General features: G+C 40.3%; 1 protein-coding gene across 1 annotated transcript; it reads right to left on the bottom strand.

Moving 5' to 3' along the window:
- Window positions 1-4,437: 4,437 nt before the first annotated feature.
- Window positions 4,438-18,480, bottom strand: SDHAF4 (succinate dehydrogenase complex assembly factor 4). Its single transcript, XM_007447210.1, has 3 exons — window positions 18,417-18,480; window positions 7,374-7,523; window positions 4,438-4,675 (listed from the first exon to the last, which is right to left on the bottom strand). Exons 1-3 carry the CDS (start codon window positions 18,478-18,480, stop codon window positions 4,566-4,568), a joined length of 324 nt encoding a protein of 107 aa, XP_007447272.1. The 3' UTR covers window positions 4,438-4,565.
- Between the last annotated feature and the right edge of the window lie 1,270 nt (window positions 18,481-19,750).

The raw sequence follows: 19,750 nt of genomic DNA, 5'->3' as shown, positions 1-19,750 counted from the left end.
AGTTGTCTGCCATAAAATATCTCAGAGGGGAGAAAAAGTGTAAGGGGATAATGAAACAAAATTAATAACTGCTGATAAATATCAATAACTGTTAAACTTGAGCGATAGGTACATGGGGGACACACTGTATTATTCTTTCTACTTTTGTGTATTTTGAAAACTTCCAAATAAGAGCTTAAGCAACAATAACAAAGATGACATGTCTGGTCACTTTCCACAGGGGACTGCTTAATACCCAGTAGCAATGAATGCATGAAAAGTAAGTAACACCAAGACTTCCCTGGTGGTGCAGTGGTTAAGAATCCACCTGCCAACGAAGGGAACATGGGTCCGAGCCCTGGTCCGGGAAAATCCCACATGCTGCGGAGCCACTAAGCCCATGCACCACAGCTACTAAGCCTGCGCTCTAGAGCCCACGAGCCACAACTACTGCAGCCCCTGTGCCTAGAGCCCGTGCTCTGCAACAAGAGAAGCCACCACAATGAGAAGCCCGCGCGCAGCAACAAAGACCCAACACAGCCCCCAAATAAATAAAATTTTAAAAGTAATTAACACCTTCTAATGAGCTACACATGCGAACTCGACCAGTAAGGACCCTGGGGGCCTTCGGGAGTGACTGGAATGTGAGGAGTATCGGAGAGTGTAGTGGGGAAAGACCCGGGAAAAGCAAATTTCAGGAGAGGGCTTAAATTAAACCATGATATGTAGGTCTTGAACTGGTTCTGAGTGTGCCCTGAAAGATTTATCTAGTATGTCCATTGTGAAGAAAAAACGGGAACTATCTCGCATTTCAATGACTGTAACAGCTATGACATTTCACGCCTAAGCATCATCTTTTCGGTGACCCGACCCGAGTGGTGACAAGGCCTGCCTGCAGGCCTGCAGCGGAGGGGCCTGGCAGGTGGGGCGGGGGCGCCTGGCAGGCCGTCCTCAGCAGCTCACCCCTCACTGCCGATCATGCAAGCCAGCCTGCTCCGTGCCAGGTGAGGAGCTTCGCTTCGGCAGAGCGTCTGAAAATGTCAACGTTATTCTTGTCTGAAACTCTCCCTGCCTTTTACATTTTAATTGCTGTATAAACTTTGCAAAGTATCTGAACGTGGTAAAGAGTTTTGTTCTGTTATTTTGGCACTTGCTGAAGCCGATCCCCATTTCTAGTAATTCTCTTTAGATTTCCTCAATAAAGATTAAATGTAAATAATGTGGGCAGTTTAAGGGAATTTAATGGTTCTAAAAAGTACGTGGGGTCAGCCTTACATAGCCTGAAGTTCTTGGTTCATGTGCAGGACATGAGGGCAATGCCTGTGGCTCAGCTTACATCCTTATAAAAATTACGCTAAGACCAGGACCGGTCTCAGACGTTTTGTGACCAAGCTTGTTTCTGAGTTAAAGCCTCCCAGCCCTCCTGTCTCCCCTTGGGCTGCACCCTGGCTAGACCTTCCCCACTTCGTCTTCCTTAACCGCTGCCTACCTTTTCTAATCCCATGCCCCTGCAACCCAAGGGGAACTTTTTGCTACTTGTCTCTTATCAACATTAGAAACCGGGCTTCCCTGGTGGCGCAGTGGTTTAGAGTCCGCCTGCCGATGCAGCGGACACGGGTTCGTGCCCCGGTCCAGGAAGATCCCACATGCCGCAGAGCGGCTGGGCCCGTGAGCCATGGCTGCTGAGCCTGAGCATCCGGAGCCTGTGCCCCGCAACGGGAGAGACCACAACAGTGACAGGCCTGCGTACCGCAAAAACAAACCAACCAACCAACTCCCTCACTAAAAAAATTAGAAACCTCAGAAGATTCCAAATCTTTTAGTATTTTGGGTGGTTTAAAGAAAAATGCATTACTCTTTTATAAATAAATTCCTAAAATAATTTGGGGCATTTTTATAGCAGTTTAAGGTTGATTTAGGATTATTTTATCTCGCCTGAGGGACCCAGCTGGCCCAATTCTAGAATACAAGGCCAGGAACCTTATTACAGGGGACATTGTGAGAAGGAAACAATCCCAGCTTCTGGGCACTGAATGAGAGCAGGCTGCAGGTGTTGAAGGAAGGTCAGTCCAGCAGGCTTGATACTGCACACAAAAATGTCAATAAATAGGTGTAGTTCACACACATGCGGTCCCACAGGAAAAGAGACTCGCCATAAAGTAGCAGGAGTGGTATCATGTGCAGACAGAACATGGCAAGAGGGAACCTGCGAGCAGGAACTCAACTTAGTTGTTGATCACTAGGGAGGCGGCACTGGGAAGAATGCCTGCAAGGTAGTAGGGCTTCATTTCTCCTAAGACAGACAGGGCAATAGTTTGGCAAAGCAGGTCTGAGAGGAATTTTGTGTACGAATAATGAAGACAAGTTTCCACTTCATGAAACTACAAGGTCTTAAACCAGCCTAGTCACTGCTCCTGAGATCCAAGGCCAATGCCCTAGTAATAGCAGCTCGAATACTGTAACAGGTTCCTGTTGCTGCACAAGACATTACTGCAAACCCAGTGGCTTAAAACAACAAACACCCACAGCTTCCTTGGGTCCGGAGTCTGGGTACTGGGTAGTTGGGTCCTCTGTTCAGGGTCTCACCAGGCTGAAATCAAGGTGTCGGCTGGAGCTGGGATCTCATCTGAGGCTCAGAATCCGCTTCCAATCTCATTCATGTGGTTTGCAGACTTCAGAGGCTTGTGGTTGTAAGAAGACCGAGGTTCTTGTTTTCTTGTTGGCTGTCAGCAGGGGGCGCTTTCAGCTCCTGAAAGCTGCCTTCAGGAGCTAGCCAATGGCACTTTCACAACAGAGCATCTTCGAATCCAGCAGGAGAGCCTTCCTCCACTTGGCTACAGTGGATTCTTACAAAGGTAACTTGAGCCCCAGAATGACTATTCCATCATCCTTGCCATATAATGTAACTTAATCAAGGGAATGACTATCTCATCATATTCACATGCACACCAGGGAGAGGGAATCTCAGGGGCCATTGTGGAGTTCTGCTGGACGATTCAAAACTGAGCCTATGTTTGCTGAGTGTTTATTAAATGCTCAGCACCATGCTGCAATTGGGGGTACAAAACTGAATGAAATAAATCAGGAATATAAGACAGATAGGGAAGCCCACGGACTAATGGAGGATGCAGAATTGAAAATTAATTCTAAAACAAGTTAGTATGTCTGTAATAGTTGAATGTGGAAATGACACAGACAAGATAGTCAAGGAAGTGAGGTATAGCTTGATAGGTGTTTTCTAGGCAGACAGTAAAGAAGAGGGCATTTCAGGCAGAAGGCATGTTTATCTACCAACATGTCTAAGAGGCTGTGAGTAGTGGGGCTTGAATGGGAAGGAGGGGCCTGAACAGATGTAAAGGGCCAGAACAGGAAGGACACAGAACTTAAGACTTCATCATGGACAGGAACCACCAAGGAACTTGTGAAGGGATATTAGTACATTAAGGTCACAGAGACCAAGTTACAGAAAGATAAAAAAAACTGACGCCACAAAAATAAGAAAAATTTCAACATAAATAAGCAGAAGTGAAAAGCAAAAGTCTCATACAAATTGATAACAAAAGACCAATATCCAACAGAAAATGAGCAAAAGAAAAAGCAATTAATAGAAGACACAAAAGGCTGATAAACATAGAGAAGAGTGTTTAACATCACTTGTGATTAAGAAAGTGAAGATTCAAATAGTGAAACATCATTTTCACTATGAAATTGTTAGGATAACAGATATACAAAACATGTATACTTACTTAGATTATTGAAGGACAATACATCAAAGGGTAAGCAGGTGTAGAGGTTTTATAGACAATTCTTGTTTTCTTCTTTATACTGTTTTCTAAATTTCCCCAATGAACTTGTATAAATTCTTAAAATAGTACCTAACATATTCATTTATTTTAAGAGAGAAAAAGCGTCTAATGAGAAACCGCAGTCCCTGTCCACCCAACTCGCCTCCAGAGGCAACTACTTTCAGCTCCTCTAGTGTGCACTGCTCCAGGTGGTTTACATGTATTCACTCGTTTAATCTTCTCAAATGTCCTACGAGGTGGAACTAGGATTATCCCCAATTTACACATAAGGATACTGAAGCACACAGAAGTTAAATAATTTACCCAAGGTCACATAAGCTAGTAAGTAGTGGAGCTGGGATCTGAACCCAAGTAAACTGGCTCCAGAGTTAAAGATTTTCTGCTGTTACTGTGGCCTTACCAAACTATAATGCATTACTTAACTCATATTTAAAAAGTCACTATTACCTAGCACATGGCAATAAAATCGTTTTTTAAAAAAGTTGTTTTATTTACATTTGTATCTTATAAGCAACTTAAACTGAAACATGATGAAATAAAAGTTTGCAGCTCTAATCATCACTTAAATATCCCAATACATTTAAATTAAAATTAATGTGCTAATATTTGCTCTTTCTTGATTTATAACAGCATATTTTCTTACAAACCTATCATATATATTTTTAAACACATTATAGAAATTAGATGACTTAAAGGATATACAGAAAGAAAATAATCAAAAATAAGTTAATTCAGATGTACACAATCAGAAAAAGATACTGAAGTTAACGAATATGTGGCTTAAAAATCAATACAGCGTCCTTTTCGTTCCCAATCTCCATATCGGGTAGGTTCTGGGCCCCTGGGTCCACTTCTTTCTTTGGTAACAGGATTAACATCATCTGGAAATTCTGAAGAAAGAGATGTAAAAAAAAGCAGTCAATGGAGATGGGAAAAGCATTATGGTCAATTCTGCAGACGAGGCTGCAGAGCTGACAGTTAACAGGCTGCATGCTACTGATGAGGCTACTACTATGCAGTCGTTAAACAAACTCTCCCCAGAGAGTTGTTCCTCTCCCCAGTTTGAGAAATCACTTTAGCATCCAATCTTCATATCCAATCTACTTTATTTCCTGCATTAGTGACTTAGAATTCTCAGAGGACTCTCAGGCCCTCATCTGAGGAGTGGCTGGGTTAGAACAGAAGGAAAGGGGTGCAGAGAATACAAAGTACAAATCCACAGGGTTTGGAAGGTTTTGAAACAAGATTACTTTGAAGATTACTTTAATTCAATGCCTTATCTTTTGTAACAGTGAAGTGGGTACAACAATCATACCTGCCTTACTATCTTGAGAAATAAAAAAAGAAATGCATGTAAAAGGTCTAGCACAGTGCCAGCTACATAAGAATGCTCAAATAATTTTAGCTATGAGTATTAATTTTCCTCATCATATAGTTTTGGCTTCAGCAACTGGTTCCTGGAAACTGCCACTTATGGGCATAACAGCTGTTATTATTGTTAACAGTGTATGTTCATAATAGGATTTTCCGTTTTGAGTCAGGCCCAATTCTGAGGACTTTATACATATTAATTCATTTAACCCTCATAATAATCCTTTGGGACAGGAACAATTATTGTTTCCATTTTATAGATGAGGAAGACGAAACTAAGTGATGAAACTGAGTTTGAATTCACACATTCTGGCTGCACTCTTGCTCTCAGTACATACACTGTACTGATCTGTACACAGGAAGATCAGGAGAGGAACCAGCTATTAGAAAGAATCCCAATTCTTAAACAATGTCTAATCACTCATTCATTTTCTTTGACGTATAGGTGATTTACCATATTGTATTATTTTCAGGTGTACAGTACAGTGATTCAGTTATTTTTACAGATTATACTCCAGGAAAAGGTATTATAAGATAAAGGCAATAATTCCCTGTGCTATATATCATTGTTGCTTATACAATTTATACACAGTAGTTTGTACCTCTTAATCCCATACCCCTATCTTGGCCCCCCCTTCCCTCTCCCCACTGGGAACCACTAGTTAGTTTTCTATACTGTGAGTCTGTTACTGTTTTGCTATATACACTGTTTATTTTTTAGGTTCCACATGTAAGTGATAGAGTATTTGTCTTTCTCTGATTTTTTCACTATGCATAATATTCTCGAGGTCCATCCACGCTGTTGCAAATGGCAGATTTCATTCTTTTTAATGGCTGAGTAATATTCGTGTGTGTGTGTGTGTGTGTGTGTGTGTGTGTGTGTGTGTGTGTGTGTGTCTTCTTTATCCATTCATCTGTTGGTCGCTTAAGTTGCTTCCATATCTTGGCTATTGTAAATAATGCTGCTATGAACGCTGGGGTGCTCGTATCTCTTCAAATTAGTGTTTTCATTTCCTTTGGATATGTACATAGTAGTGGAATTGCTGGGTCATATGGTAGTTCTATTTTCAGCTTTCTGAGGAACCTCCATAATGTTTTCCATATTGGATGCACCAATTTACATTCCCACCAACAGTGTAAGGAGGGTTCCCTTTTCTCCACACCCTCTCTAGCATTTATTATTTGTTGACTTTTTGATGATGGCCATTCTGACCAGTGTGAGGTGGTACCCCACTGTAGTTTTGATTTGAAATTCTCTAATAATTACTGATGTTGAGCATTTTTTCATGTGCCTGTTGGCCATGTGTATGTCTTCTTTGGAAAAATGTCTATTCAGGTCTTCTGCCCATTTTTTGATTCGACTGTGTTTTTATATTGAGTTGTATGAGCTGTTTATATATTTTGGATATTAACACTGTGTTGGTCACATCGTTTGCAAATATTTTCTCTCATTCACAGGTTGTCTTTTTGTTTTGCCCACGGTTCCTTAACTGTGCAAAAGTTTTTAAGTTTAATTAGGTTCCATCTGTTTATTTCTTTTGCCTTATGAGACAGATCCAAAAAAATATTGCTACAATTTATGTCAAAGAGTGTTCTGCCTATGTTCTCTTCTATGAGTTTTATGGCTTCAGGTCTTACATTTAGATATTTAGTCCATTGAGTTTATTTTTGTATACGGTGTGAGGAAATGTTCTAATCTCATTCTTTTACATGTAGCTGTCCAGTTTTCCCAGCACAACTTACTGAAGAGATTGTCTTCTTCCATTGTATATTCTTGCATCCTTTGTTGTAGATTAATTGACCGAAGGTTCATGGGTTTACTTCTGGGATCTACTGTACTTTTCAAGGGACTGTACTGTAAGATTAAAAATGTTTTCTTTTTTTGTGTGTGTTTGTTTTTTATGTATTATTTGTGTGAAAAGTATTATAAACCTATTACAGTACAGTACTATATAGCCGATCGTGTTAGTTGGGTACCAAGGCTAACTCTGTTGGACTTACGAACAAATTGGACTTACGAATGTGCTCTTGGAACAGAACTCATTTGTATATAAAGGACTTACTGTATGGTAATTTTATTCATTGTTGAAATATTCTTTATTACTGTCAATGAAGAATTATAAACAATAACATGCTTCCTTCCTTTCACTTGCTTCTCAATGACAGAAACACTTTCTTTGAGACCAAAAATTAAGAGAGGAGGTTTACTCTACTCACTTGTCAGTGGTTCTTTCTCTAAATTGGAATCTTCTGGTGCATCAAAACGACCTTCTGGTAACTTTGGCTTCTTAAGGGGTTGTTTGATGGGTTTGGATTTTTCTCCTTGAGAACTTATTTTCCTCAAAGAATGACACAGAATGGGTGATCCTAGCAGAGTGAAGACAGTGAAAAAATAGGAGCTGTTCATTTATTCTACTTCAAAATGTAATACTTTTACTTGTGTTAAGCTTACACATTCACAGTTATCAAAATTAAAAAGTACAGAAGGACACACAGTGACAACCCTTTCCTCTGCCCCTATCTTTCAGACGGCCAGTTCCTTTCCTTGGAGGCAATCAATGCTATCAGTTTGAAAAGAAGAGCTTTGAAATGAGTTAGTTAACCATTAACAAAATTGCAAAAACAGATATAAAATGCGGATTCCTGGGACTTCCCTGGTGGCGCAGTTGTTAATAATCCACCTGCCAATGCAGGGGACACAGGTTCGAGCCCTGGTCCAGGAAGATACCACATGCTGCAGAGCAACTAAGCCCGTGTGCCACAACTACTGAGCCTGCACTCTAGAGACCATGCTCTACAACTACTGAGCCCACGCACCACAACTACTGAGGCCTGTGCGCCTAGAGCCTGTGCTCTGCAACGAGACGCCACCATGATGAGAAGCCCACACACCGTAACAAAGAGTAGCCCTTGCTCGCCGCAACTAGAGAAAGCCTGTGCACAGCAATGAAGACTCAACAAGGTGAAAAATAAATAATAAAATAAATTTATTTTTAAAACATTAAATAATAAAATAAAATAAAATAAAATAAAATATGGATTCCTGTCTGAAGCAATGCCAAAAATACCAGGAATCAGATCATTAAGAGTAACTAAGTAGTAGGAACTTTTCAATGACAATATTTACTATTTAAATCTCTGTAAGTCACAAGGCACTGTATTTAGTATTCTTATATTTAAATCCTAATCATGGCCCTCTTTTTCTGCCAATTAAACATCTTAAACTGTATTGGGCACCTGCAATTTATAAATGAGCTCACTTTCTAGGTTACAATGAGAAAGGTAAGCTTTCAGTATTATGAAAGTTATCCAACCTTTGTTGAGATAATGTTCAGTAAGGGCAAAACCACTCTGAAAAATGACCTCAGGGTTGGGGTCTTCAACTTCCTGAAGGAAGAGCTTTAGAGGCAGACAGAGGTGGGTACCAGTTCTGGTCACACCACTGTGGCAGGCACAGTAATGGCCCCCAAAGAGGGTGAGAACCTAATATCTGGAAACTATGTGCAGGCTAGGTCACATGGTGAAGGAGAATTAGGTAAGAGATGGAACTGAAGTTGCTCTTCAGATGACCCTGAACTAGGTAGAGTGCCCTGGATTACCTGGGTGGGTCCACTGTCATCACAGGGGTCCTTAAAAGGGGAAGAGAGAACTGGAAGAGAGAACCAGAGAGGTGGCAGTGAGAGACAGACTTGATGATGTTGCTGGCTCTAAAGATGGAGGAAAGGGCCACCAAGTCCAGGAACTTGGGCAGCCTCTGGAAGATGGAAAAGGGAGGAAACAGATTCTCCCCTAGAGCACCCAGAATAAACACAACCCTAACACCTTGGTTTCAGCACAGAGACCCATTTCAGACTTCTCACTTCTGGAACTGTAAGGATTTTTAAGCCACTAAGTTTGTGGTAATTTGTTACACCAGCAATAAGAAACTAAAACAAATACTTACTAGTTGTTTGATCTTTGTCAAGTTATTTACCCTTTCTAAATCCATTTCTTCCCCACTAAATTGAATATAACACTATCTACCTCATGAGGTTACTAAATAGATTAAACAGGACAATTCAGGCAAAGCACTTAGCACAGTGACAGACTGTATCTATTATTATTATTATTATAGAATTATCTGGAAGCTCCTGATAGCATTACATGTAGTTAGGATTTTCTTTCACTACATGTATTTTATTCATATCCCAACAATGACTACATCACCCTACCCCCTGCTTTAAAAAATTATATATATATACACACACACACATACACACATGCAAATATATATGCACAAGTATTTGTTTGTATGTATATATGTCTCCATGTATATATATATATACACCCTCCACAGCCAATTTGGAATTTACATTGACTTGTTTGTAAGATTACATAAAGTTAACATTACATACAAACTGCATTAACAATTTCAAAATAGTACATCAGGCTGTTAATTTGCACGTCCACTGCATATATCTCAGTGTCTAGCAACATTGTTGATTGTCTGAATGTCCAATTGTAATGCAGATTAGTCTTCAGCCAACAAAATTCAAGGATTAAGAAAATAAATATACAACTGAATGTATTAAGAAAGCTGCAACGACTTACAGAATTAATATAGACTTCTCCCATCTAAACACTCACTTACATAAAATACTTCACATTTATGATACTAATCGGCTGAGAAGAATCTGTGAATCAATAAAAATTTCTATACATATTAAAATAAAAACACCTAAAATTTTAATGTATGTATTGAGTTAGACTACAGACCATTTTGCCTTCAAACTTCCACTTCAATATTTAAGGGCATATTTTACTTTTAATTATGTCCTCAAAATAATACTTAGTTAAGCATTCACTAAATATCAAGAGAAAAATCTGCAAAAAAATATCTTGTAAAGCTGCATTTATTTTTATTAAGAAACTATATGGGGGCTTCCCTGGTGGTGCAGTGGTTAAGAATCCGCCTGCCAATGTAGGGGGCATGGGTTTGAGCACGGGGCCGGGAAGATCCCACATGCCGTGGAGCAACTAAGCCCGTGCACCACAACTACTGAGCCTGTGCTCTAGAGCCCGCGAGGCACAACTACTGAGCCCGCATGCCTCAACTACTGAAGCCCAAATGCCCAGAGCCCGTGCTCTGCAACAAAAGAAGCCACTGCAATGAGAAGCCTGTGCACTGCAACAAAAAGCAGCCCCCGCTCACAGCAAGTAGAGAAAGCCCTGCGTGCAGCAACGAAGACCCAACACAGCCAAAAATAAAAATAAATAAATTTATTAAAAAAAAAAAGAAATTATATGGGTAAAAGAAATATGAGTTTCTGATCGTACTAATATATTTCTTATAATAATCTGTTCTTTGTTTTTTGTGGTTGACTATTTAGAAAAATATTATATTGAAAATGTTGGTGAATATAAACCATGCACAACTGAAAGACATTCTAGGTCCCAAATCACACAGATGTCCATGCTTGCCACTATTATTCAACATAGTTTTGGAAGTCCTAGCCACAGCAATCAGAGAAGAAAAAGAAATAAATGGAATACAAATTGGAAAAGAAGAAGTAACACTGTCACTGTTTGCAGATGACATGATACTATACATAGAGAATCCTAAAGATGTCACCAGAAAACTACTAGAGCTAATCAATGAATTTCATAAAGTTGCAGGATACAAATTTAATGCACAGAAATCTCTTGCATTCCTATACACTAAGAACAAAAGATCAGAAAGAGAAATTAAGGAAACAATCCCATTCACCACGGCAACAAAAAGAATAAAATACCTAGGAATAAACCTACCTAAAGAGGTAAAAGACCTGTACTCAGAAAACTGTAAGACACTGATGAAAGAAATCAAAGATGACACAAACAGATGGAGAGATACGCCATGTTCCTAGATTGAAAGAATCAATATTGTGAAAATGACTATACTGCCCAAAGCAATCTACAGATTCAATGCAATCCCTATCAAATTACCAGTGGCAGTTTTTACAGAACTGGAACAAAAAATCTTAAAATTTGTCTGGAGACACAAAAGAACCCCAATAGCCAAAGCAGTCTTGAGGGAGAAAAACTGGAGCTGGAGGAATCAGACTCCCTGACTTCAGACTATACTACAAAGTTACAGTGATCAAGACAATATGGTACTAGCACAAAAACAGAAATATAGATCAATGGAATAGGACAGAAAGCTCAGATATAAACCTACGCACCTATGGTCAACAAAGGAGGCAAGGATATACAACGGAGAAAAGACAGTCTCTTCAATAGTGGTGCTGGGAAAACTGGACAGCCAAATGTAAAGGCATGAAATTAGAACACTCCCCAATACCATACACAAAAATAAACTCAAAATGGATTAAAGACCTAAATATAAGGCGAGACACTATAAAACTCTTAGAGGAAAACATAGGAAGAACACTCTTTGACATAACTCACAGTAAGATCTTTTTGATCCACCTCCTAGAGTAATGGAAATAAAAACAAAAAGAAACAAATTGGACCTAATGAAACTTAAAAGCTTTTGCAAAGCAAAGGAAACTACAAACAAGATGAAAAGACAACCCTCAGAATGGGAGAAAATATTTGCAAATGAATCAACTGACAAAGGATTAATCTCCAAAATATATAAACAGCTCATGCAGTTCAATATTAAAGAAACAAACAATGCAATGAAAAAATGGGCAGAAGACCTAAACAGACATTTCTCCAAAGAAGATGGACAGATGGCCAAGAAGCACATGAAAAGCTGCTCAACATCACTAATTATTAGAGAAATGCAAATCAAAACTACAATGAGATATCACCTCACACCAGTCAGAATGGGCATCATCAGAAAATCTACAAACAACAAATGCTGGAGAGGGTGTGGAGAAAAGGGAACCCTCTTGCACTGTTGGTGGGAATGTAAACTGATACAGCCACTATGGAGAACAGTATAGAGGTTCCTTAAAAAACTAAAAATAGAATTACCATATGATCCAGCAATCCCACTGCTGGGCATATACCCAGAGAAAACCATAATTCAAAAAGACACATGTACCCCAATGTTCACTGCAGCATTAATTACGATAGCCAGGTAATGGAAGCAACCTCTATGCCCATCGACAGACGAATGGAGAAAGAAGATGTGGTACATATATACGATGGAATATTACTCAGGCATAAAAGGGAATGAAATTGGGTCATTTGTAGAGACATGGATGGATCTAAAGACTGTCATACAGAGGGAAGTAAGCCGGAAAGAGAAAAACAAATATCGTACATTAATACATATATGTGGAACCTAGGAAAATGGTACAAATCAATTGGCTTGCAGGGCAGAAATAGAGACACAGATGTAGAGAACAAACATATGGACACCAAGGGGGAGAAGTGGCGGGGGTGGTGGTGGTGGTGGTATGAATCAGGAGATTGGGATTGACATGTACACACTAATATGTATAAAATAGATAACTAATAAGAACCTGCTGTATAAAAAATAAATAAAATAATATTAAAAAGAAAAGCAAAATAACACGTGGACACAAAGTAAAATGAAGAACCCAATATTAAAGGAAGATCTAGAAAAGCAGTCAAAGACATATTACTAGTAAAGGAACAAAAATTAGACAGATGACTTCCCATTAGCTATAATGAAAGCCAGAAGAGAGAGAGCTGTGAGAAAATGATGCAGCCATTGAAACCACGTTTCAAGAACAAGAGAGAAATAAAACCATATTTTCAGATTAAAAATAAAATATATATTAAAAAAAACCACAGAACTTTATCACAAGACTGTCACCAAAGGGAACTTCTAAACAATGTACTTTAAGAAACTGATCCAAGGACTTCCCTGGTGGTGCAGTGGTTGAGAATCCACCTGCCAATGCAGGGGACACAGGTTTGAGCTCTGGTCCAGGAAGATCCCACATGCCACAGAGTAACTAAGCCCGTGCGCCAAAACTACTGAGCCTGCTCTCTAGAGCCCACGCACCTAGAGTCCATGCTCTGCAACAAGAGAAGCCACAGCAATGAGAAGCCCAGGCACCACACTGAAGAAAAGCCCCCGCTCGATGCAACTAGACAAAGTCCACACGCAGCAACGAAGATCCAACGCAGCAAAAATAAATAAATAAATATTTAAAAAGTTGTTAAAAGAGTAAATCCTAAGCATTCTCATCACAAAGAAAATAAATTTATAAAAGAAAGTGATCAAAAAAGTAAAGTGTGAGATAAAATAGAAGATAAAAGTTTTATATGTTGACTGTATAAAAGTGCAATAACAGTATTGATTTGTGTTACTACACAATTCCACCTAACATACACACAACAAACACACACACACACACCCCTAAAAGGCTGAACAACAGAAGTGGAGGGTGAGTGAATTCAAAGCATGTTTAAGCTTTGTACTGTTTAGGAGGAGAATAAAGATATTAATTAACTTTCGACTTCCTTAAGCATGCATTTAGATTTCAAGGGTAACCAATAAAAAGCAGTATGTGTCTTCCAAAGCAGTGTGTATCTTCATTTTTTTCCTGTTTTTCCAGCAGAGGAAACAAATGAAAAAAGCAAACACTGAATTCAAAGTATGACAAATAGAAGGTGTGAAAAATAAGATGGTAGAAATAAAGCCAATTTTATCAGTAACTATAATTGTAAATTGACTGAACTCTCCAGTTAAAAGGTATGCTGTTGGACTTCAAAATAAAAACTCACCAAAATCTAGCCATATGCTGTTTATATGAAGAGAACCATTACCATGGTTCAAAAAAAAAAAAGGACGAATGTTATGGACAGAAGGTTTGTGCCCAACCGCCCCCCCCCAAATTCATATGCTTAAATTCTAACCCCTGATGTGATGATATTAGGTGGGGCCTTTGGAAGGCAAGTAGATCATGAGGGTGGAGCCCTCATGGTGGATTAGTGCCCTTGTAAGAAAGGCTATGAGAGCTTGCAGGGTCCTTCTGCTCTCTGCCACATGAGGATACAACAAGAAGACAGCCATCAGCGAACCAGAAAGCAGGCTCACACCAGGGACCAGATGTGCTGGCACCTTGATCTTGGATTTTCCAGCCTCCAGATCTGTGAAAAACAAATGTTTGATGTTTAAGCCGCCCAGTCCATGGTACTTTGTTATTGCAGGCTGAGCTAAGACATGTGAGATGCACCATTTCCACATCTCCTAAAAAAAAGGGGAACCCACAGAAAATGGAAAGAAAATAACAACAGTAAGAGAAGAAAATAATAACATAAATAAAAGACATAAAACTAAGAGGATCAACAAAATCAAAAGTTGGTTCTCTTAAAAGACTAAAACTACTGTGAAGTCTTTGGTAAAGCTAATAAGAAAATGACAACAACAAAAACAAAAACACCCAAAAAAACCAAGAGAAGGTAAACTATATAATATGAGTAAAAGAGGAGTACATAGCTACATAGAACAAAAGTTTTTTAAAAACCCCAAACCAGGAACTTTATGCCTATATATTTAAAGTATACAAAATGAACAATTTTCTCAAAAAATTTAACTTATCAAAACTGACTTTAGAAGAGAAAATCTGATAAATACCACAATAATCATTACAAAAATAACCAATAATTGAAAATCTTCCCTCAAAGAAAAGGGCAGGTCTAGACAATTTTGTAGGCAATCTGTAGCAGACACTCAAGGAACAGAGTATTTCAATCTTAAAAAAAAAAAAATCTAATATAGAAGAGAAAAGGATGAGAAGACTCTTGAATTCACTGTAAGAGGCTAGAATAACTTTAATTTCAAAACCAGAAAAGGAAATTGCAAGGCAGGAAAATTACAGGCCAACTTCTAGACAAAATACTAGCATACCAAACCCAACACTAGATTAATAATATAATCAACGTGATCAACCTGAATATTTTCTAGCAATGCAAGAGTGATTCAGCACTAGAAAAATTTATAATTCACCAACCCACCATATTAAAAGAGAAAAATGAATTAACAAACAAGATGAAGAAAAATGAATTAGTAAATTTCAAGATTTATTCTGTCTTAAAAAACAGACAACTACATAAACAAAAAACCCCCCAAATCCTTCTAGAAATGGCAAGGGACTTCGTTAACCTAATAAAGGGCATACCTACAGCTAATATTACATGATGAAATATGAACATATTCCCTTTACAATTATGAACAAGTATGCCTATCACCACTTTTACTCAACATGGTACTGGAAATCTGAGCAAGGACAGAAAAACAAGAGAAAAGAAAAAGATATAAAGGTTGGAAAGGGAGAACTAGATTTTCATTATTTGCAGGCAATATTTGTGTCTACCTAGCACCGCCCCACCAAAATCTGCAAATAAATTATTTAAATTAATAAAGTAATTTAGCCAGGTTACTGGACACAAAATCAATAAATAAGTCAACTGTGTTTCTATACATAAGCAGCAATCAGAAAATGATAATCTTAAAAACTTCGAGCAGTTGTAACGAAATCCCAACAGGAACTTTTTTTTTTAAGAATTTTATATGGAAAGCAGATATCCAAGAATAGCCAAGACACTTCTGTAAAACAAGATGAAAGGAATTATCCTACTAAATATCAAGAGTTGTTACAAAGGCATGGTCATTAAGATAGGTGTTACATCACAGGAACAGACAATGGAACTGAAGAGAGCCAAGAAATAAACCCGCGTGCATATGCATATGTAAACTTGATTTATGACAGGGGCGAGGGGGGGGGGGGGGGAAGGTCCAATATATGGACCTGGGACAACTGGTTACTGACATAGGAAGAAAGTGAAATTGGTTTCCTGCCTCACACCATACATGAAAATCAATTCCTGGTAGCATAAAGGCTTAAATATAAAAAGCCAAACTACAGACCTTTGAGGAGAAAATACAGAATATCTCTACGACCTCAGGGTAGGGAAGGCTTTAAGAAAGACCACAAAGCACAGACAATAAACAAAAGGATCAAGACAAGATTATAATAAAATTACGAATACCTGTTTATCAAAAGACACCTTTCCTTTGAATCTGTGAGACTGTACAATCAGGTCCATTATTTTATTCTGTCTACTGCTGAAGATAATTTTTTAAAAAAAGACACCATAAGAGTAACAAAAGCAGTCCACAAACTGAGCTTGAGCTTGTATGGCCATTACCATAAGTGAGGCCATCTTGGGCCCATACAGGCTTTCTGCTGACCCTACCCAGGACTGTACTGCAAAGTCTGTCACTCTCTGTTGTCAAGGGCTTAGCAGTTGATCGATATTGTTCACTAATCATTTGGATCAGGTGGCCTCTATACTCTGTTAGTCCCCAAACAATGAGGAAAATCTTCGCTGACATATTCCGGGCACCCACAAGACCAATTACCTACTCATAAATCTTAGGAACGCACTTCCTGTTTCTAAGCACATACCTCCATAGTCTAGGTCAACTATAAAACTGTCCCAATGCCCCCTTGGTGGTTTGGAGGGCGGCTGTTAATTTTTCCTGACGGTTGTCCGCCTGCTCTCAGCCTTTACAGGTAAGTTACCCTATGATAAACTGATTCACCGATTGTATGAACCTGCCTGCCGTGTTTTTCAGTCTCAAGATGCCTTCTCAGTACAGTAAGCACTTTTCATTCCCTCTGCCCTCAAACAGAGCTATTTGCCATTTACGTAAGTAAAAAAGGTATAGTGGTCAAATACATGTAAAGAATATAAATAAGAAAGACAAACAACCCAATAAGAAAATGAAGAGATATTTCATCAAAAAAACTGAAAAACTTTCGAAAAGATGTTTAACTTCTCTAATCAGAGAAACGCAAAATCGTAATGAAATACCGTTTCAACACCCTATAGGCAGACAAAACTTAAATTTTCTGATGCTATCCAATGTTGGCAAGTATGTGGGGCAACAGGAACTCTAATACTGCTGGTAGAAGTATAAATAGCCAGTAGGAATGGAAAATGCCTTTACAGCTTGCCATCATATTGTAAAACTGAAGAGGCCTATGCCACATATTCCAGGAATTCAACCCCTTGTGCAAGTACACCTACAATGTACACAAGATGTGTAGCAGTCAATCCTGGTGCTTCTAGAGTTACACAATGTCCACTGAGAAGGGGAAAGGAAAAATGTATGATACACTCTCATAACTCAATGAATAATTACAGCATCACATATCAATATGGATGAATCTCAAACCGGTCAGGTGAAAAAAGCAAGTAAAATAAATACAAATGGCATGAAGCCCTTTCTATAAAGATCAAAAGTTTGCAGTTACACAACTGCATCAGGAAGCAGGTAGCCACTTGGCAATGGAAATATTCTATTTCTTAAACTGGAGAATGGATTCATAAATGTTGGCTTTGCTTCACAACTCACATGTGTTATGTAAATTTTTGGTATGAAACACTTCATTCTTAAGTTTTGAACATTAGTGAAAAAGGGATTATTGAATGAACACACAACGGAGCTTCACACAGTTATTACCTGGAGGTTTGAACAGTATGGGACTTTTACTTTATATATTATTCATTCCTGGATCATTTAAAATTTTTACAACTTAACAGGTAGTCTGTCTGGGGAGAGATGATTACAGAAAGGAAAACAAACTTTATAGGAATCTGGGGCCCATCAGGAGGAGGGGCGGAATTGTCTTCAACTTAACACAATTTTTCCAGCGTGTCCTAAATTAAAACTAGGCTTAGCATACTCTGTGGGTTAAGGCTGTAATACTTTGAGAAAATTTTCCAGCAAAAAATGGGTTTTACAAAAGATTGGTTTTTACTGAAAGCATGCATACTTTCTCAGGAACAATTCCTGGCTTCACCTAATTTTTATTATACTTATTAGCCTTCGGGCCACTTTTCCAAAATTCTGCACTTTTCCACTTCTAGTACTGTGTAGACTGCCAGAGAGCTTTTTCGCTGTAAATAAACTAAATAAGCAAATGATGACTCCACTGGCCGCAGGGCCCACTTTTCCACACTCTCCACGCGCACCAGATGCCGCGCGCCCTGCGAACCCCCCAGGACTCAGGACGCCCGCCCCGCTTCGTGGCCATCGCGGTAGCCGCCGGGAAGGAGGCACCTGGACAGCGGGGCCCAGCGACTGTCCAGCTCCGGTCCCGCCCTGAGCTCGGGCGGGAAGGACCTGCCGGGGACGAGCGCGGTGGCCGTGCAGGACACGAAGGCTCGGCAGGCCCGGGGCCCCCGAGCCCGCGACACGCCGCTGCCCCGCCGGACGCGTTTCTCGCGGCATCCGTGCCTTCGCGACCCCGTCCGCGACCTCGGCCCCGGGGCCGGGCGCCTTACTTGCCGCTCTCCACGCTGTGGCCGGGATGTGGTCCAGCAAACAGGCGAAGCCCAGCACAACCATGACGCCAACTCCCGCGGCGTCCGCAACAGCCGCATCTTCCCGGCACGCCCCGCGGGAGGGGGGGGGGCTGCGTGGGGGCGGGGCCTCCGCGGGGCGGGCGGGGCCTCCGTAGCCAGCGCCGGAAGCCCGCGCTCCCGCACCTGGCTGTATTCAGAAAAAAGTGGAGCGGCTCGGCCTTATCCTGAAGAACAACCCAAACTACCCTGAACCTCGTGTTGATGAAAACCTCAAATCATGGCTGAAGTTGGATGAGGGAATGCTTCCGTTTGTTCCTCTCAATCTGAGGCGAAGGTCTCTTGGAAGCTCGCTGTTCCAGTCCACAAATAGTGGGCACCTTCTATTCTTTTGCCAGTGCAATAGGCTTCTTTCCCCTCAGTTCTGTCTTTATTTTTTTTACATTTTTGCTTGTTCAGTGAACTCTGACCCACTGACCAGGTGGCCTGGAAGATGATGTGACGAAAGAAACGGAAGAACAGCTTCAGGGCTAACAGCACATTTTGGCTTCTGTAAGAAACTTGCTTGCTTGCTTGGGGCAGGAAGAACCGGGTTCCTGATTGGCTGATTCAAAATTAACAGCTCCCTCCCGCCTTGGGGACTTCCCGCCCTGTGAAGGGTATAAAAGCCTCGCCCGGCTGTTAGTCGGGGTCTCACTCACTTCTCTCCGAGTGGGACCCTGTCCGGACAGTTTGTGTAAGCTTCTATACTTGTACTTGTATAAATCCTTTGCTAATCTTTTTGCTTGGTGTTGGTGATTCTCGGGTGTCCTTGGTTGGGACATGGGTCGCATTTACCGGGGAACTTGACTCCAGGCGTGTGGGTCCCGGACCGTAACATTTGGGGGCTCGTCCGGGATAGGACAGTGGAGGTTAAAGACCTGAAACAGGGTCCCTCCCTGTCTTTGGAATACTCGAAGTGGAGGTAAAAGACCTGAAACAGGGTCCCTCCCTGTCTTTGGAATACTCGAAGTGGAGGTAAAAGACCTGAAACAGGGTCCCTCCCTGTCTTTGGACTACTCGAAGTGGAGGTTAAAGATCTGAAACAGGGTCCCTCCTCCGAAGCCACCGCCTGCTCCTTCCTCGGGTAAGTTTGCGACCCTTGGCTTGCCGGCAAGAAACTAGGAGACTCCATTAAGGCTTGTCGGACGCGACGTTAAGCCTGGAGTCAGGAGGAGTCCCGGGACGCCGCGATTCCTCCCTGGGAATTCAAAGTCGGTTTCGATATTCTTTGGTCCCGACTTTGAACTGGGATTGTGTCAAAACTTGTTGTTCTC

This window comes from Lipotes vexillifer, unplaced genomic scaffold, assembly GCF_000442215.2.
Source record: "Lipotes vexillifer unplaced genomic scaffold, Lipotes_vexillifer_v1.1 scaffold1180, whole genome shotgun sequence".
Classification (NCBI taxonomy): domain Eukaryota; kingdom Metazoa; phylum Chordata; class Mammalia; order Artiodactyla; family Lipotidae; genus Lipotes; species Lipotes vexillifer.
Note: the sequence above shows the minus strand (reverse complement) of the source record. Positions and strands in the feature narration are given on the sequence as shown.

Coding starts and splice junctions, on each gene's coding strand:
- SDHAF4 (XM_007447210.1), bottom strand. CDS start 18,480: ATGGTTGTGCTGGGCTTCGCCTGTTTGCTGGACCACATCCCGGCCACA. Junction 7,524..18,416: donor CACAGCGTGGAGAGCGGCAA/GTAAGGCGCCCG, acceptor TCACTCTGCTAG/GATCACCCATTCTGTGTCAT. Junction 4,676..7,373: donor AGAGAAAGAACCACTGACAA/GTGAGTAGAGTA, acceptor CTCTTTCTTCAG/AATTTCCAGATGATGTTAAT.